Below are 27,776 nucleotides of genomic sequence, written 5' to 3' on the forward strand. Positions count from 1 at the left end.
CCATAATGCCATTCGAAACTTCAGTCCAAAATGGAGGAGCTATCTGTCGAAGTGCTTGACGCGAACGGTGCATATTACAAGGTAAATTTCATCATTTTACAGTGGGGCGTTTTTGTTTCAGGATGCAGTTTTAGAAGCGTGAATAATGTGGAATCTGTATGCAGTTATATTTATGTTCTAACGGTGAATGTAAAGTTGGAGAATTAGCGGGAAAAATCGACGTGCCTTGCCCGATCATCATGAGTTTGGTTGCCCATCTCTTCTGCATGCAGTTCACGTGAAATATTTTGCAATGAAAAATAAAACATGGGTGAATAGGCCTATTTGTTGGTTAGTATTTTGGACAGCTCGTCGGACATAATGTACGCGAACGTCACCCATGGATTTATTGCACATGAAATGATGTTAACAGCCAGTGAAGTTTGATGTGCTTTTGACTTTTTTGTTAGGTAAAAAATGCAAAATTTGAGATGCCGAGTCTGACCTCCACTGCACTGCACTGCAATGCAATCACTTTCTCCGTCTCATTCTGCAGTCCTAATTGTCTCTGTCTGCTGAGTGACAATGTCACTGTCACAGTCATGTCAGTGATGTCAGTGTGTCTGTTTATGTCACTATGTCAGGGTCTTTTAGTCATTATTGTACTCGGATGTCGGACAACTTTAGGAAAAGTTTCCCTATTATGGCGCCACCACTTTTTAATTCGATATGAAATATTATATTATTTTATTTACCTCAATGAGATATCCCTTTTTGTAAAAATTTGCGAAAAAGTGGTGGCGCCATACGGAAAGTTATCCCAACTTTACAACAGGTCAGATAACTCGACTGCCTGTCATGCTTGTCCGTTAAAAAAAGAGACAACTTGAACATGGAATGGAAGTACTTTTTTTCAAATTAGCAACCATCCCCATGGATTTGTGATTTGAGGGTCATTTGTATAATAGAACTTCTTTTGCAATGAAATTGTTGTGATTCAACGATCAGTCATCAATGCACGTTAGGAACAAATTTAATAAACTTTACCCTGCATCACCCTGAGGCTGTATCGGCAAAACTTGTCGATGTAGTGTGTATAAAAATAGCCTTATTAATTAAGGCTTAAACCCAAGTTTGTATATTGTGAACAGAATCCACAGGCTTGGTGCATCAAGTTTTTCGCAATGAATATGTACCAAGTTGAAGTTTAGCCAAGCCTACTTTTGGCTATGGGAATTAACAACGGCCAATCACAGGCAGAGTGCAGAATGTTGCTTAGCGTGGACTTGTGATCTGTGTTGTGTTCTGACTTCTGCAAAAATCAAGACTTGTCAAACCATTTTTAACTTTAAAATAATCTCTCCTAAGGATTTTGCCTCCGTACCCTGCATTTTGTTGTAAAAAGGACCAATTTTCTTTTGTCACCCGGCAGACTAGTAAAGGAAAGGAATTGACTTGCTCGCCGCTGTTTTCACTCGCATTTGGCGACCGCTACCATTGAACCCTGGGAATAGCGTGCATCATGCGCACATTTCACAAAACGCATCACACAATTGTTGGAGAACAATCATTTAAGTGCTTAAAGGGAAGGTACACGTTTGGTAATTACTCAAAACAAATATCAACTTAAAACTGACTTGGTAACGAGCATTGGAGAGCTGTTGATAGTATAAAACATTGTGGGAAACCACTCCCTCTGAAGTAACGTAGTTTTTGAGAAAGAGGTAATTTCTCACTAAAATAATAAAAGACTTCTAGCTAGAAGTCTTTTATTCTTATCTGAAAGCACACAAATTCGTCCAACAAGGGTGTTTTTTCTTTCATAATTTTCTCGCAACTTTGATGACCAATTGAGCCCAAATTTTCACAGGCTTGTTATTTTATGGTTATGATGGGATACACCAAGTGAAAAGACTGGTCTATGACATTTACCAAACGTGTACCTTCCCTTTAATGTGCCTGCAAGTCAAAATGCAATTTGTCCATTAATAAGATGGCATTGCAACCTATCTACAGGAAAATCATGGCCAGCTGACTGAAAATCAGTTTTAATTTTCTCTCCAACTTAACACATTACAGGCATGATATTTTTTTGTTCAACCCTAATCTTTTTAGTTGTTGCCCTTAGAAGAATCAGCAAATTAGATATCAAACAGCCTGGAAAGATCTACAAAAGCCCATACATGTACATGCACCATGTACATAGTGTGGACAGCCCTGTAGATTTATAACCGAATTTCCTACTTTGTTCATGCCAGTTAATTGGACTACTGCATCATTGTATTTCATGCTGAAAACATTTCACCATGAACAGTGTTTAAAACTCTTTTGTGTTGCTTGAACTGTTGTCATGTTTGCAAACTGGAAAGTACACATTGCATTTCCATTGTATGCAAGCTTTCATGCATCATTAAGTCCCAAACTATATTCCAGTATACTGTATGTACATTATGTACACAAATGAGTGTACAAGGTATGGCAAGGCATGGGGAATTCCCACTGATGAGCAATCTGATAAACATGTACATGTATGACTGTTGGCAATGACAGCCATCTTGGAAATCATTTCAGAATGTCTACCTTAAAAGAATGCTTTATGGAGTATCAGTCTAAAATAGTGAATGTCTATTTATAAATATTAATTATTGGACAACCACAATCTAGCAGAAGGAACAATGCATTGGATGTAAATCTATGCGCACACAAACATGTTTGGGTGCTTGATATATATACACAATGAGTGTATTTTTCATGTACTTAATCAGATTTAACAGTCAACATGTATAATGTGTGTATTCATTCCTGTGGTTGAGACCCATGTGAATCTAATCTCAAAATCATAACTGTTTTAGGTTTGTTCTGATCAGCAGAACAAAAACCTGATGTTGACCCATGGAGGTAATTGCGTTCATTTGTCAACTGTTAACCCATGTACATGTAGCTTGACCAAAAATTTCATACTAAAAAATATGTCATGTTATTTTTTCTCTAAAATACCGTTGTTTTATAATAGTAAAAAAGACAAAATGTCTGATTGGAAATACCAGGAAGAATTTTTAAAACAACTGTGTTTTAAAAATAAACATAATCATCGCACACCGAAATGAATAAACTTTTTCTGAGAAACTGTGAAGGTACTTGAAGAATGACTTGAGAGTTACATGTACCTACATGTACAGTTACCATGGTACATGTACCAGGCCTGATACTTCATGGAGGCATCAAAGCCGATTGCCTCCATGTTCCTTGGTCATGCTCTCCAGTAGAAATTTACAATTTTCTCATAAGGGTTTCCTTTACCAAGGGAAAAATGCCTTGGTGCCCTTGCCCTTTCAAAAAGAAGCATCATACCTGTGGCAGGCCTGATACTTTATGGAGGCAACAAAGGCGATTGCCTTCGTGCCCCCGGTCAATGCCTTGGTGCCCTTGAAATGCTTCAGTAGAAATTTACAATTTTCTCATAAGGGTGCCCTTTACCAAGGAGAAAATGCCTTGGTGCCCTTGCACTTTCAAAAACGAAGCATCATGCCTGTGGTACAACATACCTTTGCTCTGCATAGGAGTCCCTAGTGTGCTTCCCTGAGACCGCTTGTAAATTATGTAAACTTTCAGTGTGTTTTGGGGGAACACAAAAGATTTACTTTGTGTAGGTTTTGGGTGTGCCCCCAAATTAGAGATCTTCAGTCAATAGCCTACTGTAGGGGTTCTCTCTATGAATGCTCCTTGTGCAGGCCTTATACCAGTTAAAACACTGGATCGAGGACCAAACTCATGGGCTCAATTTAAAAAAGCAAGTAAGCACAGGATAATAATTGCTTAGCAGAATCAGGTTACCACCCCAAATTACATTAAGTTTGCATTGTTGTGGCTGGTGCCCGATTCATTTGTTGCTTAGCAAAGAATCTGGTCAAAAGCAGTATTTTCTGCTAAACAGCTTTGTGAAATTGGGCTCTCTGGTTAGTTCATTGCTGACATGTACCTGCAGACTAGGGGTAGTGGGGAATTGTTGCTTGTTCGCGTGAGTACTTCATGTTACTAGACGTGGTTCACTTACACAGCTTCATGTACATTTGTAGTGCAGAAATTTTGGACTTGCACAGTAAGTGGAGAATGGCGATTATAAGCGCAGAATTAGGCGGTAAGCAGAGCCTTGAAATTGGGCCCTGGTTTTTTCTTCTAGGCACCTGGCTCAATGCATCTTATTGCTGTAAAGAGTGGAAATATAAACCCTGCTAGTGCTAGTGTACAACAACAACATGCAACACAGTTGAAATAAAAACACTGAGCCTGTATGTACATGCAGCAAAATGAAACACAGTCGAAATGAAAACACTGCTGTACAAGCAGCAAAATGCAACACAGTTGAATTGAAAATATGTGCTACATGCTGAAAAATGTGCAGTGTGAAATGAGCTGGTTTACTCCAGCCTTGGCCAGGTTGGTGACACTAGTACGCATTGAAAATTGCTAGGGACTAGGATTGCACATAAACGTGCCAAGGACATAGTACACTAATGCAGCTCACAGTGCAATAGAATATATGGGATTTGAGTTGACTAAAAAGCCTGGTCCACATTTTTGCAATATGAATATTGAAGACGATGTCACAACTAATTTGCAGCGATTGAAATGTGCTCAACTCCTGCGGAACACTGGCTGCGAAAACAGCCCTGTGATGTAAAAATTCGCTTTCTCAGGAAGTACCCATGTACACTCAAAATGAGGGAACCTGGCTTTAAGTACGACGTAATTGCAATTTAAATACAACAACTTTTACCGTTTGGCGTATTTTGTTTTATAAGTAAGGGATAGGGTTTTAATGGTTTGTTTGGTATTGACTTAAAATCAAACGCAATCCATGATCTGCAAGTACTAAGTATGTACAATAGACTATTCTACACCGAACATGTTGCAGTAGAAAATGTTTCTCATTGTTTTATTATTATTCCATTGTTCAAATTCTAGTTTTATGAAAAACAAATTTCAAAATTTATACTGCCAGCTGCATGGATGCGCTATCTGTGAACAACAACGCTACTGTCGTAACCTTGAATATCTTGTAGTTTGTTTAATAAACCAGAACCATTCATTAAACTTAGCCATTGATGTCTGAAGCATAGTTTCAAGAGGCCTTGTTTCAAGTGTTGCTTTAATGGAGTCCAAACCCAGTTCACAATAATAGATTGCTTTTGTATGCTCCTGTCTGGTGTTGGTTGCATGCATTCGTGTAGCAGTGATTGGGGTTCACCATAGTTTTTTTGCAACCGCAGAATTTGTGCTCACTGTGAAAGGGTCATACAAGAGTGGTGCATGTCTGTACAGTACATGCAAGTACTTAATGCAGTATTGTAAAAACATTGTATGCCTACATCATAAGGTTTTGGAATTGTACATACGTGATGAAATGTACAATGTAAGCCTACGTTATTCATTGTGATCCCTTTGAAAACTTTTTATATGAGAATAAATGTAAAAAAAAAAAAAAAAAAAAAAAAATGGAAATCCTTGTGAGAGAATTTGTTTATGAGAATTTGTGTTTTTGGATTATAGATTTCATTTTTAAAGGATTGGACACTTTTGGTAATTTCTCAAAAAAATTATTAGCATAAAAAAACCCTACTTGGTTACGGATACGAGGAATGGGGAGCTGTTGATAGTATAAAACATTGTGAGAAACTGCTCCCTCTGAAGTAACATAGTTTTTGAGAAATTGAAGTAATTTTCCACGCATTTGATTTTGAGACCTCAGATTTAGAATTTGAGGTCTCGAAATCAAGCATCTGGAAGCACACAACTTCGTGTGACAGGGGTGTTTTTTCTTTCATTATTATCTCTCAACTTCGATGACCGATTGAGCTCAAATTTTCACATTTTGTTATTTTATGTATATGTTGAGTTACAGCAAGTGAGAAGACTTGTCTTCGACAATTACCAATAGTGTCCAGTGTCTTTAAGCTTAAATAATGTGAAAATGAGAATTCTGTGCATTGAAGCCTTTTTGTGTGTACGCTGCTTAACAATGTAGTGCTTGTTGAATGAAAACTTTTTAAAAAGGGGATTACTGGCAAGCTCAGAACTGCACAATTCGTCCTAGATTTCTGACCGTTTTCTAATAATATCCCCAGTCACATGATAGCTGGATGCATTGCAATCACAGAGTGTTGCGTTTTAATCACCATTGTTTGTGCAGAAAACCGGGGAATCCCTTCTATAATAAAAAACATCAGTTCGCTGAGGTTTGCAGTTTTCATTTGTCTCTGGTGCATTTAAAGAATCAATATTTTGGCACCAAACCATCGTGACAGGTGTTCCATTTTGACAGGAACAATAATGAAGTGCACTACACTAAGCTGTCACAGGTGACTAGGGATAGAGAATAATAACTGCAGTCATGCGCTTCGGATAATAAAGGAGCACAAAAGGAGAGCAAGGCTAAATCAAGCACGATTCTGCATGTTGATAATACCTCATGATCAGAGTATTATGACAATAAATATTGTAAAGATGCACCCCCCTCGAAAAATTGATAGAAACTACTGAAAAATTGTAGCCAGGTTTTGGTAATGATGCATTATGAAAATTGGTCGTTAAAATTTGTTAAAGCCTTTGGACACTTTCAATAAACAGTATTGTCCCAGGCCCACACTTCGTGTATCACAACTGCTGTATAAATTAACAAACCTGTGAAAATTTAGGCTCAATCGGTCATCGGAGTCGGGAGAAAATAACGGGAAAACCCACCCTTGTTTCCGCACGTTTCGCCGTGTCATGACAGGTGTTTAAAATAAATCCGTAATTCTCGATATCGAGAATTGATATTGTTTTGATGTTTACTCAAAAAGTAAAGCATTTCGTGGAATAATATTTCAAGAGAAGTCTTTCACCATTACCTTCTGTAATCCCTGTAAGTTATTTGTAAACCTGTGAACTTTTAATTTTCTTTTCTGTACCGAAAGTGTCCAATGGCTTTAATACGGAAGTTCCCATACATAATATTTGGCCTGACACTGGGGTTAATGGTGTGAAACAAGATAACTGCATGTTTTCGCAAAAGAATTGTTTCAGGTGAAGTTAATTGCACAGTTTATAACCAATGAAAGCAGTTAGAACTGCTGAGTCATTTTGTAGTAACTCGCTTTGATATTATGATATTGTTTTGCATTCACAAACCTTTAGTGTTTAAACCTTTATTTTGTGCATTTCTCACTGTATGTGTGGAATACATTCTTAGAAGTAACTATACTAAATCGTAAAACTTGAGGGTACAACCATGTTATCTTATTTGAGGGAGTGTTGGCGAGCCTGTGTGGTCTTGACGTTTTGAACAGTATACTCTACTGGTCTTCAGGAGTAGTGTTGTAGCTAGACCAGTTTTAGTGGTGGGCAATAAATCAAATTTTGTTGGAAGTCTACCAAGGGCAAGGGGATCAACAAAATTATTCATGTTAAATTATGCGGCCATTATTGCTGTTTGTGTTATGGGGCCACGCAATAAGTTGAATGGCCTTTTGATTGTGTTCTTTCTCTGTGACATTTGATACTCCTTATCATCAGCTGTCTCAAATCAATGCAAAGAGGAATTTTTTTTTAAGTCTGTGCTGGGCGGCACATTGTATTTTGCTCAGAGTGCTGGGCAAAAAATGTGAGTCCTGGGCAGGCCCGCCCAGCACCGCCCACCGTGGCTACAACATTGTTCAGGAGAGTGTTATCTCTTTTGAGGGAGTGTTGGCTCTTTAAAAGCCTGTGTGGTCTTGACGTTTCGAACAGTACACTCTACTCGTCTTCAGGAGAGGCTCGTCTTCACATTCTATGTGAATGTACAGTACATGACGTACATGTCCACGAATTGTGTTATAGTAGTAGAGTTAGACGCGTGTTATGAAGTGTAATGTACAATGTACAGTCAGTACATTGTAGGGTTGTACACATTTGTACGGCATGTACGGAGAGTTTACTGTACATGTGTAGGCCTATAGTATGAAGTGTGGTAGGTTGTACATGCATGCTGTGTACTGATTGTACATTCCTATGTTATGAATCTGCTCATCACGGTACAACTGTAGACAACCAGTCAGACAGTGTGTATGTAGATCATGTTCAAAACAGACTTTAGTATCAGGCTTGGAATGTACCTCACGGAGACCACAGAGGCCATGTCTTCTGTTGCCCTGGTCTTGGCCATGCTGCTGCTTCAAACTTTCATGTAGACGTTAAGATTTCCCAATAGAAGAGCCCTTTACGAAATGATAATGGCCTTGCCCTCTCAAAAATTAACATCATGGGCTGATGTACAATGTGTACATCTTGTATTTAGTAGGAAAAAGGGGATTTTTGTTTTCATTTCCGTGGGAATTTGAGTCTACAATTTGTTTTCTTCATGCACGGGCACAAAGGCCAAGAGCAGGGCAACCAATGCAATGACCCCCACAACTCTGAGATGAGGAATAATCATGTTACCAGAGGTCAGGCCTGTATGCTTCGTTTTTGAAAGGGCAAGGGCACCAAGGCGTTTCTCTTTGGCAAAGGGCACCCTATGTGGAATTTGTAAATTTCTATTGGAGCATTTCAAGGGCACCAAGGCAATGGCAAGGGGCAACGGAGGCAATCGCCTCCGTTGCCTCCGTGAAGTATCAGGCCTGAGAGGTATAACAAAACAATTGTTGCACGCTGTGATTTGGGGTCCATGGGTTTTGTACACCCTCGGGGGGGCAAAATGGCACCCTCGGCTTCGCCTCGGGTGCCACTTTCCCCCTTGGTTGTACACAACGCCATGGACCCCGTCACAGCGTGCAACAATTGTATACTATACTACAAGGAGGTCATTGACATACATTGTACAATGTACAATCTCAAGTAATAGTTCGCTAATGTTATCACAGATCCGAATTAAAGTTTGGGCCTACATGATCATGAGCCTTTTTGAGGTATGGCGGACGTGATACGCGCGTCACCAAGGCGACTGATGCCACGCTTACCATGAACGTTGGTGGTCAATAGGTTTACGTGTAAATGCTGCGTCGCCTAAAATAATGCGCACTTCACTGAATAACACACGTTCTATTTATATGGTCAATATGCACAAATTTACCCAAACCTTAAGTGTTGTAGCATTGTGTCTGCCATATCTCAAAAAGGCTTATGTATGTGACGTGAAAACTTTAGTAACGTCAGGAACAAAGCACAAGTATAGTAGCATCTGGATATTATTCACTAACAAGGGATTTGAAGAGAATGTCACCATAAACATTACAAGGCCTACTGTGATGTCAACTCATACCAAAGCACTTACTCCTACTCCCTTTAGTTATACCCTGATGTAATATGCGCTAAATATAGACGAATTACAGTATACAGTACATGTATGTTATGTATGCATACATGTACACAAGACACGATCATGGTTCATGACCACATTTTGTAGAGACAATTTTGCAAACTGTGTATGGTTTTTCATGCAAAATTTCATTATGTTTATTGAAAGATTGATGAATGAAAATTAATGTCAATGACGTAAGGGGGTAAATAAGGACACAACGAGACGAGGTGTGCAAGAGGTTTTTCCATTTTGGACCCTTCAGATGGTAGATACATGTATCTAACGGAAGGTTGACAGGCTGAAATAGCTGACATAGCTCGGGTCTTGTGTCAAGTTGATTGAGTTAAGTGTACTACAGCCCTGTTGTGACTGGTAGTACACAGAATAGGGCCTCCTAGTTTCACACATGCCTGTGGGGAGAAATGCACCAGGGGTGCACACGTGTGTACCACCAGGTCAAGACATCTCTGTCCTTAATGTTTGGGATGGTCTGGGCTGCCCCTCTGTGTTTTCACATTTTTTCTTTTCGTCTGTGCGGCAGACAAAGAATTTTCCACAGTGCGGTTTGAATGAAATGTGTGCTGTGGGAATTGAAGAAGAGCTAAAGAAAGAATAATGGATTGTAAAGACTTGCACTGGCATAGTTATCATGAGAGGGCAAGGCTGTTTCATTTTGTAAAGGGCACTCCCATTGGAAAATCTTAAAGACTGGGAATTTTTTTTTCCTTTTGTTTGTGCAGCAGACAAACAATTCTTCACATTGCAATGGCATAAAGCCCGGTTCACACTTCCTGCGAATACGAATGCAATACAAATGTTGACGTCACAAATGCAATACAAATGTTGACGTCACAAATGTTGACGTCACAAATTCGCAACAAATAATGCGGACAAGTAGAAATGTGCTCAACTTCTTTGCAGCGATAATAGCCCTGTGATGTAAAAATTCGCTCACTTGTTATTTGATTATTTGATGGCACTTCACTTTTGAGGGGGCAACGCCGTTTTCATTTAGTAGAGGGCACTCTCAATCCCTTAAATCTTAAAGACTCAAAACACTGGGAAACCCAACTTATGCAGCGATTAGCACCAAGGCCAAGAACAGGGAAAAACAAGGCCAGATACTTCACGGAGTCAATGGAGGCTATTGTCTCCATGCCCCCTGATCATTGCCTTGGTGCCCTTGAAATGCTCCAGGAGAAATTTACAATTTCCTCGTAGGGTGCCCTTTTACCAAGGAGAAGATGCCTTGGTGCCCTTTCCCTGTCAAACACGAAGCATACAGGCCTGCAACAGCACAGAGACAGTGGACTATTTAAATGTGTGCAGAGAGAAACCTCTATTCAGATTTTGATAATTGAGTCACATGCGTTGAGAGCTCTTTTAGGTCTTGGAGATACATAAGTTCACGAGAAAGGTTGCATATTTGTCTTGCCACTCATGCTTGTACTATGTACTTGCCTCCCAAGTCTGCTGTGGAGTCTGTTTGTTGTTTCCAAAGTGTACTTACATGTACTTATAAAGGTACATTTACAAGAACACTCATTTACCTCGTCCAGTTTCATTTAGATTCATTAAGATTTAAACATTCTTATTTTTGATCTGCATGTAATCTTGGAGAAAGAATTCTGTCCTTTATTGTTACTTAAAGGTACATTTACAAGAACACCCGATTATCTTGTCCAGTTTCATTGAAGATTTAAAACATTCTTATTTTTGATCTGCATGTCATCTTGGAGAAAGAATTTTGTCTTTTATTGTTACATGTATGTACATGTACAATGAAGCTCAAAATTTTGTAGTCAGAGGTAAGCCCGGTTCATACTTAATGCAAATGACGTGAATTTGACGTCACAAGCCTCCTTTCGCAGCGATATTCGCAAGTGAGTAGAGCAGAGGGCAACTGCTGCGAATTATTCGTTGCGAATTTGTGACGTCAACATTCGCTTCGCATTCACATTCGCAGGAAGTGTGAACCAGGCTGTAGTCTGAGAATACTTGTACCTCGCCTACTAGTAATGTTGATGTTTATGAAACTCAGTGTCCAACAATGTCTAATATTTGACAACGTGCCAAGGAGAATATTCTAGGCGCAAACTCTTGCTGTGTTCGTTTAGGCCCTTTCTGTTTATTTTTAGGACCTGAAATTTGTCACACAATTTTAGGGAAACTCTATGTGATTTTTTTTCCAACCGATATTTTTCAAATTCAAGTTTCGATCGGTAAAGACCCTTGCAAAGTTGCAATCCCACATAAAACATCCAATTGCCAAAGTGAATGATTGAGCTGAAGACCTTGGGGGGGGGGGGGAGGACAGTAGACCCAACTAAGTGCTATCACAGGGTCATATCTTACGTGTAAGTTCAAACAATTTGGTGTGGAGTGATGTTGAAGAAGTAGGATATTCAAGTAGCATGGCCACACGCATGCCAAACTGCTAACATGTACGTAGTCTGTTATGATTAAAAAAAACTTTCTTGAAAAAAATGCTTGCAAGTAGTCCTACTTGTATAAATTTCTAACTTAAAATCAAGCTAGGCAATGATGAGATGACACTGTAAATATTTACAACTTAATGTTTGAGATGTTTTGGGCATGAAAACTTGACCTTTAAAGACCTTATTTCATTCAAAGTAATATTGTTATTGCACTTTTGCAAATGTAGTGTTGGACAATAGTATGTTGTGTTTGGGATTTCGAAACAAAATGCCAGGTTAAAGGATAAGTGGTGGGTAAAAAGGATTAAGCGAGTCTATTTTTAGTTTAGAAACTAATAATAAACTATAGATTAGTTGTTAAATGCAGACCCTTTTGGTCTGTAACATCTCAGAAGAATACATTGCATGTGTAGAAAAGATAAAGCTTTGATGTGGAGTGATGTTGAAGAAGGAGGATATTCGAGGAGTATGTTGTGGTGTTTGTATTGTTTGTTGGGGTGGTGGTTGGTTTCTTTGAGGTGTAAGTTTGAGGTGTTTGCTTGTTTGTTTGTTTGTTTGTTTGTCAGTTTGTCAGCTTGTTTGTTTGTCTGTCTCGTTGGGGTGTTTGTTTTTGCGTTTCGTTTATCCGTCTCGTTTTGATGTTTATGTTGTTAATACGCATTGTTTTATAATTTAAATGATCTCATTATTATCTTCCATTGTTTTGTTAAGGCATCCCAGCCTACAAGCTTTGCTTTAATGGGCCTTGCCTCCATACCGTTTTCAATCTTGTAACATCCTATCGCTTGTATTTGTATATTGTGTTTGTATGGAAATAAATGTTTTTCATTTGATTGAATTAATTGGCATATACAAGTGGTATGTAAAACCCTAAAACATTTTCAAGACTACAGCTTGTTATGTTGTTAGACAGTTGTGCAAACCTTGCAGCGAGCTGATCCAGCTGTCTTATGTACATGTACATATATGACATACTTTTCACACGTACATGTACATATTTCCAATACATGAAATGAGAATATGGCCAACTTTTTACATGCATAATTTCACACCCAGCGTGGGACTGGCAAAGATCAGCAGGACCCCAGTATCTTAGTGTGTATAATGAGTCCCCTATACACAGAGACTGTCTTACAAATTAAATGCATGGATTCATGTTTTTGACCTTGGCTAATATTGAAGCGTACAATTTATGAGTGTATTTGGGTTTTAATACAGTGTAGATCATTGCCCTGGCACATGCATGAAGGAATGTGCTTGTCTGGTTGGATTTAGCTCCACATCATTAACTGTCTTTACTCCCATCCAATACTTAAAGGGAATACTGCAGTCCTGAAATTTCATCTTTAAAAAAGGGCAAGGCCATTTTGCTCTTTGCAAAGGGTATTTCCATTGGAAAATCTTAAGGTGCGTGCGATAAGCTTCCCTGTGTCGACCCCGTAGTGCTCACTCGGGTGAGCCCCTGACAAGAGCTAATCGAACGATCACACTCGCCCTCTCGTGGTGATGTCATGCACCCCAGGCCACACCCAAGTGACCCACTCCACAAGCAGGGCACTTGGGGCTGACCCGAGTGAGCCCCGTCAAAGCCATTTGAACGTAGCGGGCAGACCGGGGTCGACCCTGGGTAGCGAAACGAACGCACCCTTGAAGTCAATTGAAAACGTTTGAAGAGGCACCAAGGCCAAGACCAGGGGCAACGGAGGCTTGTGGCCTGCGTGTAGATCTTCCAGTATCCCACTCATCTACATTATGCACTTCACATAAACTTGTTTGGTCTTGCGTATGCTTTACCCAGTGATTATTGTTATTTTGGCTTACTAACCCTACCCTATCTCCTTCGGAACCCTTTTTTTTTTTGGCAAAGTGGGATGAATGATTTGTGAGGGGTAGGGTGTATAATGGATAGCTCTAATTAGTATTCAAATTGCAATTTTATGTCGGTACAAAGATGGATTTACTTTTATTATGTGCACAGTTTTTGCAGATTTATGTTTAATTTGTTTGTGTACAATAGTCCTTACTGTTAACGGTGTCCATACACTGTAGACCATGTTTACTGTCGTGATAGATTATCGTATTTTAGTACAACCAGACAACTCAAGTTAAAGGATTCAAGTACTTTTTCAAAATGTCCATAGATTTACATTAAACTTACAGGGTTTGAAGATAATAGTAGTGGAAAGCTTCTCTTCAAATATTACTTACTGAGTTGCTGTAGTCTTTGATAAATGAGTAAAACAATGCCATGAAAACAGGTTTGTAAATGCTTAAAATAATTTTCATGACATTGTTTTACTCATTTCCCAAAAACTACAGCGCCTCAGCACGTAATATTTTCAGGGAACCTTTCTACTATCATTATCTTCAAACTGTGTAAGTTTAGTGTAAATCTGTGGACATTCTGTTTTTTGCCCCACAAAAAGTACATGCTCCCTTTAACTGAACAAATCATTAGTAGGATTTGAAACTTTGTATTTTGAGTGGAATGTGGTGATAATCTCTAAATGAATTGGGGTGGTTCTGAAACGAATGGTGGTTCTGAAAGGAACAAGAAAACTTGCACTTGAGATTCATCCAATCTTGAAAATTAAGCAAGGTGTATTCTACATGTATCTAAAATGTGTAATAATATGTTTTTGTCTCATTCCATTGCAGGCGTTTATCAAGAACATCCACGATAAAGAGGTCACTGTAGGTTTTGAAAACAAGTAAGTCATCATGGACAATGTATGTATGGCACACTTATTTAAAACCACATGACACATGTACACATGTTTGTTTAAACAGTGTTATGTTTCATGTTCTGTGAAGAAAACGAAGTGCATCACTGCCATAACAAACAAAGAATTTATCTGCTCAGTGTTGGTCGTAAACAGTGAATCACGACTACATCACGACTGCATCACGACTGCATCACAAGAGCAGGCTAGCAGCGTTGTAGCCACGGTGGGCGGCGGTGGGCGGGCCTGCCCAGCACTGACAATTTCCGCCCGGCACTTCAGCTGTAAAATAGACTGCCGCCCACCACAAAATCCCCCCCCCCAAAAAAAAAAAAAAAGTTCTGCCGATATTGATTACATTGCAAGACTAAAATGTCATGTTTTTCGTGTCTTGTAATTTTAAATGTAGTTAGTAATTTTGGTGAGCTGGAATTCGAGCAATAAAAACCTCTAACGTGTTCCACACGTAGCTTGCCTCTTTTGCATCAGTTTTCTTCAAGAAATGTGCCCTGACGTTTTTATTGAACGAACTATAGTACAGTGTAGAAGGCGTACTGTCTATATTCTGACATACAGATGCAGTATGCTAGTACCTTGTACATGTATTTGTGTACGTGTGTGCACCAGCGCTCGCTGTGGTGGACTGTAGAGTGCACTACAAGTCTAGTCGTGGGTTTTTTGCGGGGAATAGACTGTGCAAGTCTCACGCGGTTGTGAATTTTGTGGACCAAGTTGGTCCAATCCATTTTGAGTTTACTTGTGCGCAATTCTCTTTCTTCAAATACTTAGATTTCTTGTTTTTAGAAGTTAAAAAACCCCATTATTTATGGGAATCAATAGCTAACATGCAGCAATTTATTGAACTAATTCTAACTTTATGTTTGATTTGTAGTTGGAACCCGGAGAAACGTGTTCCGTTTTCTGATGTCCGTCTTCCCCCTCCTCCATCAGTGGAAGAGCCCAAGGATCTAAAAGCTGGAGATGAAGTCGAGGTACATGTCAGATTAATAAAACAGTTAAAGAAATTGGGTAATTTTTGTACGACACAAAACACAAACGTCCACAGATTTACATTAAACTTACTCGGTTGAAAGATAATGATGGTAGAAAGCTTCACATAAAACATTACTTGTTGAGGTGCTGTAGTTTTTAGAAATGAGTAAAACTATTTAAACAAATTTTTTTTGTCTCAGTGAGATGAATGTAAGTTTAGCATGTACATGTAATCGGATTTTGTGTCACTCCTAAAAACATTGCGTTGTGATTTTGACTTCTTTTTTCAAAAACGTGACAACTACTTATCTGAAACCACTCAAAAGTGTTTCAACATGTGTGGACATGCAGGGTTTCATGCTGGCTTTTACTATCAATATTTTGAATTAATAACTCTCAAATTTCAATCAAGAGTTTTATAAAAAAGGGAGGCAACCTTTTCTCATCCATTTTTAACACTAACATTTTAGGGTAACACTAACATTTAAGGGTGATAAAAAACACACACAAAAAAAAACAAACCCAATTTTAGCAAGTGAGATTATTTTGAGTATAAGACTTCATGTCCAATCACATGGTGGAAAATGGTTGGGTGGTTTGAGGTGCTTTAAAACATTACAACCATTAAAAAACTGCTAACATGACAGAAGTAAAGTTGTACTCTCACTTGTGTTTGTAGTTATTTAGATCCTATTTTGTGACACAAGGTAAAAAATACTTTGGTAAATATCACCGTGCAGAGATCAATCACTAAAGCAGAACATTGATGTTCGATAAACTAAAACATACACTAAACAGATGGAACAAATACAGGATCCAGACGACATTATGACCCATGGTTTACTAGTATGTCCATGGTATGCAGGCAGCAGTCCAATGTGGGCGTATCAGAATCGCTTCTAATCCCTGCAGGCCTGTATGCTTTGTTTTTGAAAAGGGCAAGGGCAAACAAGGTATTTTCTACTTGTTAAACTGTACATTTTCTACTGGAGAATTTTAAGAGCACCAAGGCAATGACCAGGGGGCATGGATGCAATCGCTCTTGTTGCCTCAGTGAAGTCTCAGGCCTGTCCCTGTGTCATCATTTTTTTTTCTTTTCCTTTTTCTCGTCCGCTATCAGGTATTCTCACGATCTTATGAGGGAGAGCCATGTGGCTGGTGGCATGCCAAGATTCAGCAGATCAAAGGAGAGGTATGGTTAAGGCTCGGTCCCACTGCAGCGACAACGTAAACGATAACGATCACGACGCAAGAAAAACGCATTCTATTGGTCGAATTTCTCCACGCAGAATACGCACATGCTCATTCAACCAATGGAATGCGTTCTCTTTGCGTCGATATCTTTATCGTTATCGTTATCGCTGCATTGGGACCGCACCTTTATGATTGATTTTGCAACTTTGTAAAGGTACGGTCCATCTTGGAACTTTGTTTTCAGTTCTAAACAAAATTGTTTACACGACCACGTATGGGATCAACATAATTGCGTCTTCATCAATGCATTTTTACTTTAATCATCCTTTTAAAAAATAATTATAGAAATATCCCCATTAAAACAAAGGCAATAAGAAGACAATCTTATGCTGTCAACTCATCTTGATCCTTATGCGAGTTTTTCTGCTTCGGTAAGCATACAAACTTGCCTTCCTGTAAATAGCTTAATGAAATTTGGCCCTGCTCTCTACATGTGTATAATAATAGCATGCACTTTGACCTTCATTTATGTTTTTTTTTTTTTTCTTCTTTTTCAGTTCTTTGTAATAGAATACCATGGGTATGATGCAACATATAATGAGATAGTACAGGGAGATAGATTGAGGCAGCCCAACACACAGTAAGTTATCTACCATCTTGGGGAAGAGTTATAAAAACAAATCTTGATCAAGGACTTGGATAGAAAGAGGGATGGTACACGTACATCCAGTGACCTCCAAAGTTTGCTTAAGCCTGGTTCATACTTCCTGCGAATGCGAAACAAAGTCTGACGTGACAGTCCCTGTTTTCGCTGCAAATGTTTCGCAATGTTTCACAGTAAGTTATTTACCATCTTGGGGAAGAGTTATAAGAACTCAAAATCTTCATCAAGGACAGGATAGAAAGAGGGATGGTATAAATACACAACTCAACTGTTGCGAATTATTTGTTGCAAATTTGTGACGTCAAAATTCGTATCGCATAAAAATGAAATGTTGCTATTATTATAATGTCATAATGTTTTTCTTTACTTCCTGCAGACCGTGTCTTAGTGCGGAAACGTTTCACAAGGTGTCCATAACAGTGCCAGCAGACATTCGAGAATAGTGAGTCAAATACGGTCTCTTTTTTCCCTTTTCAGAAGAGAATTTTTTCGTGGGCATATTTTCCCGTTGAAAGAAGCCGAGAGGTCCTATTTTACAACACCTTAAGAAGCATCAAATAAGAATTTTCTTGTGAATTGTGTGTATGCAAATTAAGTAGTAATATGCAAATTGTGTTCTTATTATGCAAATTTTAAATGTAATTATGGAAATTATGTAAATTTCTCTCTTCACCTTCAGTGCTAGGGACACCAAACATCATCAAGACTTTCTCAAGTCAACGGGCGCATTTGCCATCCTCTACAACGAAGACACAAGTTCTCTCCTAGTCTTTGTGAGTTTATTCAAATGATTTGTTATAGTTATGGTGTGTTATCAAAGAATGAAATTCTTCTGCCTTTAGCGACTTTCAAACGTTTTTGTTTTCAGTTCTGACTTTTAAAAAAAGGCTCTGAAGTTGGCAAAATAACTTTTGAAGCGGTAGGCGAGTAATTTTTCTTAACTCTAGAAAAATCAGGATAATATTTGTTCAGTAAGGCCTAAAAAGTCTATTAAAAAGTTTACACCATGTGTGCATGGAGGTCAGCCCTTGTCCTAAATAAAATTGTTCTACTATATTGGCAGAACCAAATATGCCTGGGGTGGATTTCACAAAGAGTTAAGACTAGTCTTATCTTGAGTTAGGACGAGTAGCCATACATTTTTAATATCTCCTAGGATTAGTCTTAAGTGGCGGCTCTCCGCTGTTGGATATCAATAAATAAATAAATAAAATAAATAAATTAAGTTAGGACTAGTCCTACACAAAACTTAGGTAAGTAAGACGTACATGACTGATGGCAATGTATTTTTCGTCTTCAGGGTAACTCTGCATCCTTGGTGCGTCGTGCTGAACTCCTCAGTGACATGCACTTCCGCAGCATCCGAGAGAAGATGCTGATGATGAGCCGTGCAGAAGAGGCAGCCCAGCAGCTTGAGGTCACCAAGTCCCAGATGGAAGGAAGCGTGGAGGAGTTTAGCGTCAGTGAAGATCTGATGGGGTTGGCCATCGGGGCACACGGAGCCAATATCCAGAACGCACGACGGGTCATCGGGGTCAAACGCATTGATTTGGATGAGGATACGTGCACGTTTAGAGTCTTTGGAGAGGTGAGACTAGCAGCCGTTCTCAAACCTCGGCTTGGGCTCCGGATCTGGCTCCAGGCTGATCTGCTGATGTTCTGCTGATCTGCTCATCTGCTGATGTTCAAACCACTGCGTGCGAAATACACGCTGCTGCCTTTGCACTGCGTAGGCAGGGCACGGAGCCCAAGCTGGAGACGGAGCCCAAGCCTGGGTTTAAGAAAGGCCCTTGGTTAATCACACTTAAAAAACGTTGTCTGAGAAAATAACTGAGACATGTCTCACAACCCACCCATCAACTAAGATTTGTTTTCTTATTATATAAGGAAGGTTTGCGTTAACAATATATTTATAACTCATGATATTTTTCTGCACCTGTTTTTGATAGCTGGATGCCATTCGTCAAGCCAGGACTATGCTGGAGTTTGGAGAAGAGGTGTGTGATGTACCACGGAATCTTATAGGTAGGTTTCTACACAGCTCGCAAACTAAGATATTGAAACAAATGGGAGACTGACTGCAAATATAAGGGTTAGATAGCTAAGTTGGTAGAGTGATGGCATGTTAAAACTTAAGGTCGCAGATTCAAATTATGTTCTAGTCATTTTGTCTTTGTTCAGCTCAAGTTGTTTTTATAAAGGGAAAACTTGGGCGAAACAAAAAGGACAGAGAAGGTTTAAAAAGTGCTCTCCAAATCACTTAAAAAGGCATAAACAAACTAACATTTGAAGCTTAATTGATATTTACCATTTTCCAATTGATGGTGACACACAGTCTTTAAAGGGTCTTTGTACTTTTTCCTAACACAAAACACAATGTCCACAGATTTACATTAAACTTACACAGTTTGAGGAATATGGTAATCGAAAGCTTCCCTTGAAATTTTACGTACTGGGCTGCTGTAGTTTTTGAGAAATGAGTAAAACAAATACATTTTGTTTCAGTTTCCATATATGCTATGGTTATGGTAAAATATCATAACTGGTTAATGGGAGGTTACATGCTAAAATAATTTTCAACTTTGTGAGATGAAAATTATTTTCATGACATTGTTTTACTCATTTCTCAAAAACTACAACACCTCTGTAAATAATATTTGAAGGGAAACTTTCCACTATCATTATCTTCAAACCCTGTAAGTTTAATGTAAATCTGTAGACATTTTGAAAAAGTACCCAAATCTTTTAAAAAACATGTTACTATTCAACTCGAGACAAGCAGATGCTTGTTCTCAAGTTATAACTCATCTGTTTCAGCAACCATAGCTTACTTTTGGTTGTCTTTGTATATAGCAGATGTTTTGTTTTTTGCACCATGAGTGTCGTGATAGACAGACATGCTGCAAATATATTCAATGTTATTATTCGACTATTACTGTAGTTATGTTATCATCATGTAATCAATGCTTATTCTTATGCAGGAAAAGTAATTGGCAAAAACGGGCGTGTCATCCAGGAGATTGTGGACAAGTCGGGCGTGGTCAGAGTGAAGATCAAGGGCGACAACGAGCGGGATCAGTCGTCTGATATTAACATCATGGTACCGTTCATGTTTGTGGGCACCAAGGAGAATATCGTCAATGCAAGGATTCTACTGGAGTACCATCTAGCGCATCTTAAGGTGCGTATTTGTATTGCAGGCATGATACTCTTCGTACTAATAGTAAAATAATAAACAGTGCTTATAGCACTATTCCAAAAAGGCACGATCATTGCTCTTTACAATTAAATGATTCCGAAAAGTATACACAAATATTGTGAAATAAACTGAAAGCAGATCAATCATGAATAATTAAGCAAAGCAGACTTTGGTCTGATTTCCTATTTTCCATTTTTTCGCGAAATGGCAAGATGTCAGCACACATAGACCGTTACTAGTATGTTCATTGGTCAATAATGACGTAACAAAAATTGCGTATGGGCGTCCATAAAAATGGTCTAACAACGAAACTGTACGCACAATGAGACACTCGGCGTTCTCAGGGTTCTATTTCTATGCCGCAAACCCAAACATTTACAAAATTTTGTTTTGTTTGTTTACCCTTTAGGATATGGAAGAACTGCGAGTCCAGCGTCTTCAGATTGACCAACAGCTGCGCAACTTCAATGGCGGTTACAATTCTGGACCCTACTTCCCCCCACCCAGAGAACGGGGGGAGAGGGGTTATGGGTCGGATTTCTCGGAGGATGGCGGGAGCGGTAGAGGGCGCAGGGGAAGAGGCAGGGGCAGAGGAGGCTCGAGGGGAGGGGGGCGAGGCGGATTGAGAGGGGGTATGAACAGCGGTTACAGCTCTGGTGAGTTGGTCTTCTTGTGTGAAGCAGTTTTTTTTTGCCAGAGATGAGAGATTTTAAAACCTTTATCTGAATTCAGTTGTTGGTCTGCCTGTTGAGAAAAACTTGCTGTTGTTCTTTTAAAGACACTGGACACCTTTGGTAATTGTCAAAGACCAGTATCCTCACTTGGTGTATCCCAACATATGCATAAAAGAAACAAATCTGTGAAAATTTGGACTCAATTGGTCATCGAAGTTGCAAGAGAACAATGACAGAAAAAACACCACTCTAGCACAAATTTGTGTGTTTTCAGATACTTTTAAAAGGCTGCAGGCCTGAAGTCTTAAAGCAGATTCAAAGATTTGAGTGAGAAATTACCTTTTTCTCAAAAACTACGTTACTTCAGAGAAAGCTGTTTCTTACAATGTTTAATACTAGCCATTTCTTACAATGTTTTATACTATCAACAGCTCTCCATAAGTATCTAAAACATGAAGCCTAACAAATTTATACTCTCCATAAGTATCTAAAACATAAAGCCTAACAAATTTATACATTACGTTGATTTTTCAGGGCGTGGTCGTAGCACACCAGAGGAACTCGCCTCCGGTGAGGACGGGGCACGCTCCAGCGACTGGGCAGAGCAAGTGAGAGAAGAGAGGGAAGGCAACAAGCCCTTTGACCATAAGTATGGTCCTTCATCGTCAAGGGGCATGGCCTCCAGGCCTCCTAGGGGAATGTCCAGAGGAGGGTCCTCCAGAGGGGGGACTTCCAACAGAGGTCGCGGGAGGACGACACAAGGTCGCGGCAGAGGCAGAGGGGGTCATGGTAAGAATCGATGTACAAGGAGTTGTAAAGATGGTAACCTGAACATCAGGGCCCAATTTCATGGCTCTGCTTACCGCTGAATTCTATGGTCACCATTCTCCGCTTGCACGGATAGCGCCAAATTTCTGCGCTAGCTGTGTAAGCGGAGAATGGCTAGTAACGTCTCTGTTTGCACTGCTTTCTTCATTATGTTTTGTTGGCATGTTTATGATGGTAACATGAGGTACAATTAGAGCTCAATTTATGTGTCCGTTAAAAGTAACCTGAACAGCGGAATGTTAGCTCACAGATAAAAAGTTGATAATATTGTTATTGTTTTTATTTGTAGCAGATGCACCCAGTACTGGTACCCCACCGTCAGAAACCGATGAGGAAAGTTACCGTGACAACCGTCGCCGTAGACACGATGAGGAAGACACCCTCCTTGAAGACACTACAGTTGACGAGGATACAAATAATACAGAGAGAGAAGGTAAGAGGGACGTTGACACTGCGGTTTGTTGATGAACTGTATTTCTGACCTTCCTTTAATTAGGAAATTGTTTAAAAATTGTATAGTGTATTTCCTTTTGTTTTGATGTGTTTTTGTCCACAGGCTACAGTATTATGAGTTGCTGCGGACTGCAACATCAACAGGCACGGAGCTTTTCAGCTAATCTGCAGATTTCTTATCTTTGTTCTTTTAATAATATGAAGCATTGTTTGCCCTTTCTTCTTGTGTTTGTAATTACAGAGTTAAGCGTCTTCATTTTCTTTGTACAAACTTGTTTGTTTTGGTTTCTTTTCCTCTCCAGCGCCTTGGACTAGTTTTTCTAGATAGATGGGGCTATATAAATGCTAATTATTATTATTATCATTATTTGGTTTTGTTTAATTGTGAATTTGCCTGTAAGAATCAATGTTTACCTCTGTTTACCTGTAGTGTATATTGTATTATTATTATTTACCAAGTTAAAGTCTATACCTTTTAAGAGTTAGTGTATTATAAATTATCAAGTGTATGTAATGTATGAGTAGTTTGTTTAAGTAACAAATCCTATCCTTTGGTGCATCTACTGGTGTCGAACTTCATGCTCTAAACTTTGATTGTTTTTCTTATCAGATGATTCAAATAGACCGAATAGACGTCGGCCCCGTAGACGCAAGAACAGAGGACGAGGGGGTACGATGAATGGCGAGGGTCTCCATAGTGGAGCGGATAACCACGACGACACCGACACGAGTAAGACAAACTCGCCCATGCCCAGACGACGCTTCGGTGGCGGCACAGGAGACAAGGGTTATTCACAGGGTAACAACGGAGCTAAAGGCAGCTCCAGGCCCGGGGAGTCATCAGACAGCCCAGCGATAAACGGTAACGGTAACGGTAGCAAGTTTGTAAACAATAGCTCGGCACCGAGGGGTCCGTCCAACGGACCCAAGGAACAACGCGGACCACGGAATCGCCGACCAGCGAGTCAGAATGGGCCGATGAAATCGGGCAGCGATGACTCCACTGAGAGCAAGCCTGCTATAAAGGCTGAGGTGAGCCCGGATACCCCCCAGTTGGTTAATGGTACGGCCTGATTGCAGAGTTAGTTCAGTGTTATGTAATATAAAGGTTGGTGATCTTTCTTTGGGTGATACCATTTTATGTGAACACAAAAGGGGAGGTGGCATGCAACTTATCTGTGTTGATTACTGGTGTGTGTTAAAAAGATTTCTAATTGAATAGGATTGTGAGGAAACGTTTAAAAACAATTCAAAAAAAGTATGCCTTATTATTGTACTCCTTGTCATACTGAAGACGTAGAAGACATATTAAGCTCCTTGTAAAAAAATCCCAGGGCCTTAAAACTGCAAACTTTAATGTACATGTAGTGTAAAAAAAACAAAAAAACAAGATTTCAAACTAAAAAAAAAAAAAAAAAAAAAGTAAATGAAAAAATTGCTTGAGCCCCATTATGATGCCAAAGTCAGAATATTTGTTTGTATTCTTAACAACAACAAAAAACTTGTGTGACATCGATGATTAGTTATGACCTTGTTAATAGTAAATAGTTAGAACTCAGAAATGTAGTTGGGGTTGCATAGCGTTATAAAAGGCAGTGTTATGGTCTCGTGCAATACATTCATATAGAAGGTCAAGGTGCTCCATGGAATTTTTTTTTCACCCGACAATAGAGGGCGCTTTCATACCCTAACAACTGCCTAGAGAGGGCGCTGTACTTTGTGTTTGGGACCACTGATCTCTATTATGAGGTCAGTGCTTGGGACTGTGGACTGACCATCTCTCTCAAACGCTTCTTTTTGTAATTAATTTCATGTGAGGCTTTTTTTCATAACAATGCTTGTAAAATAATGCATTTGAAACTTCTTTCAATTGACAATTACAAAAACAGCTTTTTTGATTAAACAAAATTTTACCATAAAAACGAAAAAATGTATAGAAAAGTAATAAAAATCAGTTAAGATTTGCTTGTACATGGACAACTCTTGTTGATGTTTATTCTAATGTTACATAACTAGATTTTATATACAGAGTTAATTTTTCTGTTTGGTTAGTACTGTTTTTCAGGTGTGATTATTAAAAAGACCTGATCGTTTCATAGAAGTTGATGCGTGTAGTATAACAGTACTTGAACATTGACCCTTTACGCAGTGACATTTAAGACTAATTGATATTTCTACATGTACTTGTTAACGGTTGGTGTCATAAATTGCGTAAAAGTAACTTGAAGAGAAGTCTGGTTTAGGCTTTGTTTGTCAACCGTCTGGGCCCAATTTCATGGCCCTGCTTACCGTAAGCAAAGAATTGCCGCTTGTGGAAGCAGGGCCCAATTTCATGGCGCTGCTTACTGTAAGCACAGAATCGGCGCTTATGGAAGCAAGTATTCTGTGCTTACGGCAAGCGTATTTCACAGGTTAGCGGCAAATTTGGGCTTCTGCGCTTGCGTACTTCACGTTACTAGGCATTCTACGCTACAAGGATAGCGCAGAAATTCGGCGCTTGCATGCGGCGAATTTGGGCTTCTGCGCTTGCGTACTTCACGTTACTAGGCATTCTATGCTTACAAGGATAGCGCAGAAATTCGGCGCTTGCACGTTAGCGGGGAATCGCGATCATAGGCGCAGAATTCGGTGGTAAGCACAGCCATGAAATTGGGCCCTGGTAATTCTGTGCTTACGTCAAAGTTAGCAGAGAATTTTGCAAAACTGTCTGCTTAAGCAGCTCTACAGAATCAGGCCCTGGTCAGAAGAAATCAAACACTATCTATCTCTGGCTGTGCTCCATGATCATTCATGGTTGGCTACAAAAAGGCGCCTTTACATGCCTGTGGTTCAACCACGATTTAGCCGTGACTTTTTTGTCCATTCAGCTACTCAGCTGAGAGGGTTTAAGTACGAGTAGTCTCCCAAATTGTTATTTATTATTAAGAAACTCGCATGAAAGTCTGAATACAATAAGTGATATCACTACTGAGGTACATTGACACCACGTTACGTGTCAACTCGCAAACTTAACGACATGTTGTAGACAATTTACAAAGACATGATGTTGTAATTGTTAGTTAGAAGTCAATATTATAATACATACACTGCAACTATTAAAGCAATGTTTCAAATTATAAGCAACGAGTGGTGTGCAAATCTGCAACCCCTTGATTTCTCCGTTTTACTTTATTTTCTTGGATTATTAAGCCTCGTTCATACTTCCTGCGAATGCGAATGCGAATGTGATACACATTTTGACTTTAGTTGAAATATGCTCAACTCCTGCGAAACATTCGCTGCGAAAAACAGCCATGTGACGTAAAAATTTTAACGTATGAACCGGGTGTTATTTTTCACTATCATGTGACTGGTAAAAGTTATTTATGTTACTAAAATAATGAGATAGAAACAAGTGTGTGTACAGTGTACAGAATGATGGGGTGTCATGTCGCCCTGATAAATATATCTATGCAAGCACTTTTTTTTTCCTTTTAAAGTCTTTTTGAAGTAAGAGTCATTTGAAAGATGTTCTAAACTGTGAGTGATTACATGTAGTAGAGAAAAACTGGTTTCACATAGACAGCCATTTTTCAACTCGAGTACTGAACCAGGCCATATTTAACCATGTAATAAAGAAACCGCTGGTGTGTCTTATCTCAAGTAAGAAAAAAAGAAAAAAGAAAAAAGAAAAAAATTGTCTTAAAAAAGTAAATAATGTTACTTAAATGTTATAAAATGACATTGTTGTACTCATTTCTCAAATACTACAGCACCTCAGCAAGTAATATTTTAAGGGAAGCTTTCTACTATCATTATCTTCAAACTGTGTAAAGTTATTGTACATCTGTGGACATCGCGTTTTTTTGTGTTACAAAAAGTACATAGACCCTTTAAAGATTCTCTTAACACTGGTTGGGTTTGCATTTCTGACTTTTAATTTGCATATTAATGTCAGACTTCAGAAGTATAAGAGTTGGTTATACCAAGTTCAGACCCTCTTTTGTTTGCATAAATTTGCATAAGAAAATGCACTAGATATAGTAATCAATGCCTCTGACCCTCAGTCCCTCATTAGCATAAATTTGCATAAAGTTTGAAAGCACTGTATTTATTACTACCCAGACTGATCTGAATCTACTTAGATTAACATTATGGCAAATTTGAGAAGTACTAGATTTGGGTTCTGCAATGATCCTGACGTAATTTTACATTTTTAACGAGTACTATAGTTTGATATATACTACTCATTTGCATAAATTTGCATTTGAGCTCAAAGTACTTTCAATTTATGATGTTGGTGTTGTTTTATGTAGTAAAAAAAGGTTAAAATCAGTACTAGCCAAAACTCTAAAGTAACTTGTTTTGATGTAATTACAACTTCTGTCATGCAAACTTGATCGGACTGAAGATTGTATTTCATTTCTGTTGGATATTGATTGATTTAAAACAAACAAAGCATGTTGTTTAATTTGAACTGATTTTCATGTACTACACTACCACAACTGTAAAAAATAAAATGTGGCAAATCTGTATTCGTATACGTTGAGGTAAATAAAGGCAACCATAGGTCTTTGGTGTCCCCCCCTCTAAAAAAATAAATTAAACAACAAAAACAAGAAAATGAATGAGCAGGAACTAAGAAAAACGGAGTGTATTTAGTAGCCAAACAGCCAGTCAGACTTCTGTGCGAAATCCAATAGAGCTTTGTAAGCTAAACAAATGTCAATGTGAGACTTTTGGGACGCTTGGTGGCAGCAGACTTACCAGGTAAAATCCATTGTTCTCGGTAATGTGCGCATGCTACAGAACTACATTAACAATGAAAATTTACCTGGTAAGTCTGCTGCCACCTAGCGTCCCAAAGTCTCCCATTGTCACTTATTGACTAATTTGCTTACCAGAAGCATTTTGCGAACCAAAATATTGTATCAAGTATACAGTTTCTGACTGGTGCCTCACTTATTTTTCCTCATCAAGACAATTTTTTATTGTAGATTTTCCCCGGAGGTAGCTCTTTTAACTTGGGGCCCAATTTATAGATGTACCCCCTGGCCATGTACCCCTGGTCATTTTTTTGTCACAGTAATTTTTGTACCTCTTTTGTCTATTACCATTTTAAATATTTCATGAATTAATTTTCTCACTTTGTTTTGTAGGGCTTTATCTATCAAGAGTGTAAAAAAAAAAACATGGTGTGAAAACTGCATGCCAGTTGTATTCAGTAAAGTGTAAATAGTAAGGGGGAAAAAACAGTTAATTTTGTTTGTATATAAACAAATGTTACAATGTAAACTAATAGGGGCCTTGAAGCATTTTGTTCCTACACGAGAAAA

At 38.8% G+C, this 27,776-nt stretch overlaps 1 protein-coding gene across 4 annotated transcripts; it reads left to right on the forward strand.

Moving 5' to 3' along the window:
- Window positions 1-28: 28 nt before the first annotated feature.
- On the forward strand, window positions 29-27,729 carry LOC139945590 (RNA-binding protein FXR1-like). Of its 4 annotated transcripts, none has more exons than XR_011787091.1 (15): window positions 29-81; window positions 14,392-14,444; window positions 15,349-15,448; window positions 16,570-16,641; window positions 17,201-17,283; window positions 17,684-17,749; window positions 17,987-18,080; window positions 18,608-18,895; window positions 19,257-19,332; window positions 20,289-20,488; window positions 20,916-21,162; window positions 21,715-21,969; window positions 22,298-22,441; window positions 23,072-27,164; window positions 27,308-27,729. XR_011787091.1 is itself a non-coding variant. In XM_071942997.1 (14 exons), the coding sequence occupies exons 1-14, from the start codon at window positions 31-33 to the stop codon at window positions 23,533-23,535; spliced, it is 2,193 nt and encodes a 730-aa protein (XP_071799098.1). In that variant the 5' UTR covers window positions 29-30; the 3' UTR covers window positions 23,536-27,729. The 4 variants fall into 4 exon arrangements, 2 of the variants coding, with proteins under 2 accessions (XP_071799098.1, XP_071799099.1); XR_011787092.1 differs by having other exon boundaries at window positions 23,072-24,920; window positions 25,009-27,729; XM_071942997.1 differs by having other exon boundaries at window positions 23,072-27,729.
- The last annotated feature ends 47 nt before the right edge of the window (window positions 27,730-27,776 follow it).

The sequence above is a fragment of the Asterias amurensis genome, chromosome 12, assembly GCF_032118995.1.
Source record: "Asterias amurensis chromosome 12, ASM3211899v1".
NCBI classification, from domain to species: domain Eukaryota; kingdom Metazoa; phylum Echinodermata; class Asteroidea; order Forcipulatida; family Asteriidae; genus Asterias; species Asterias amurensis.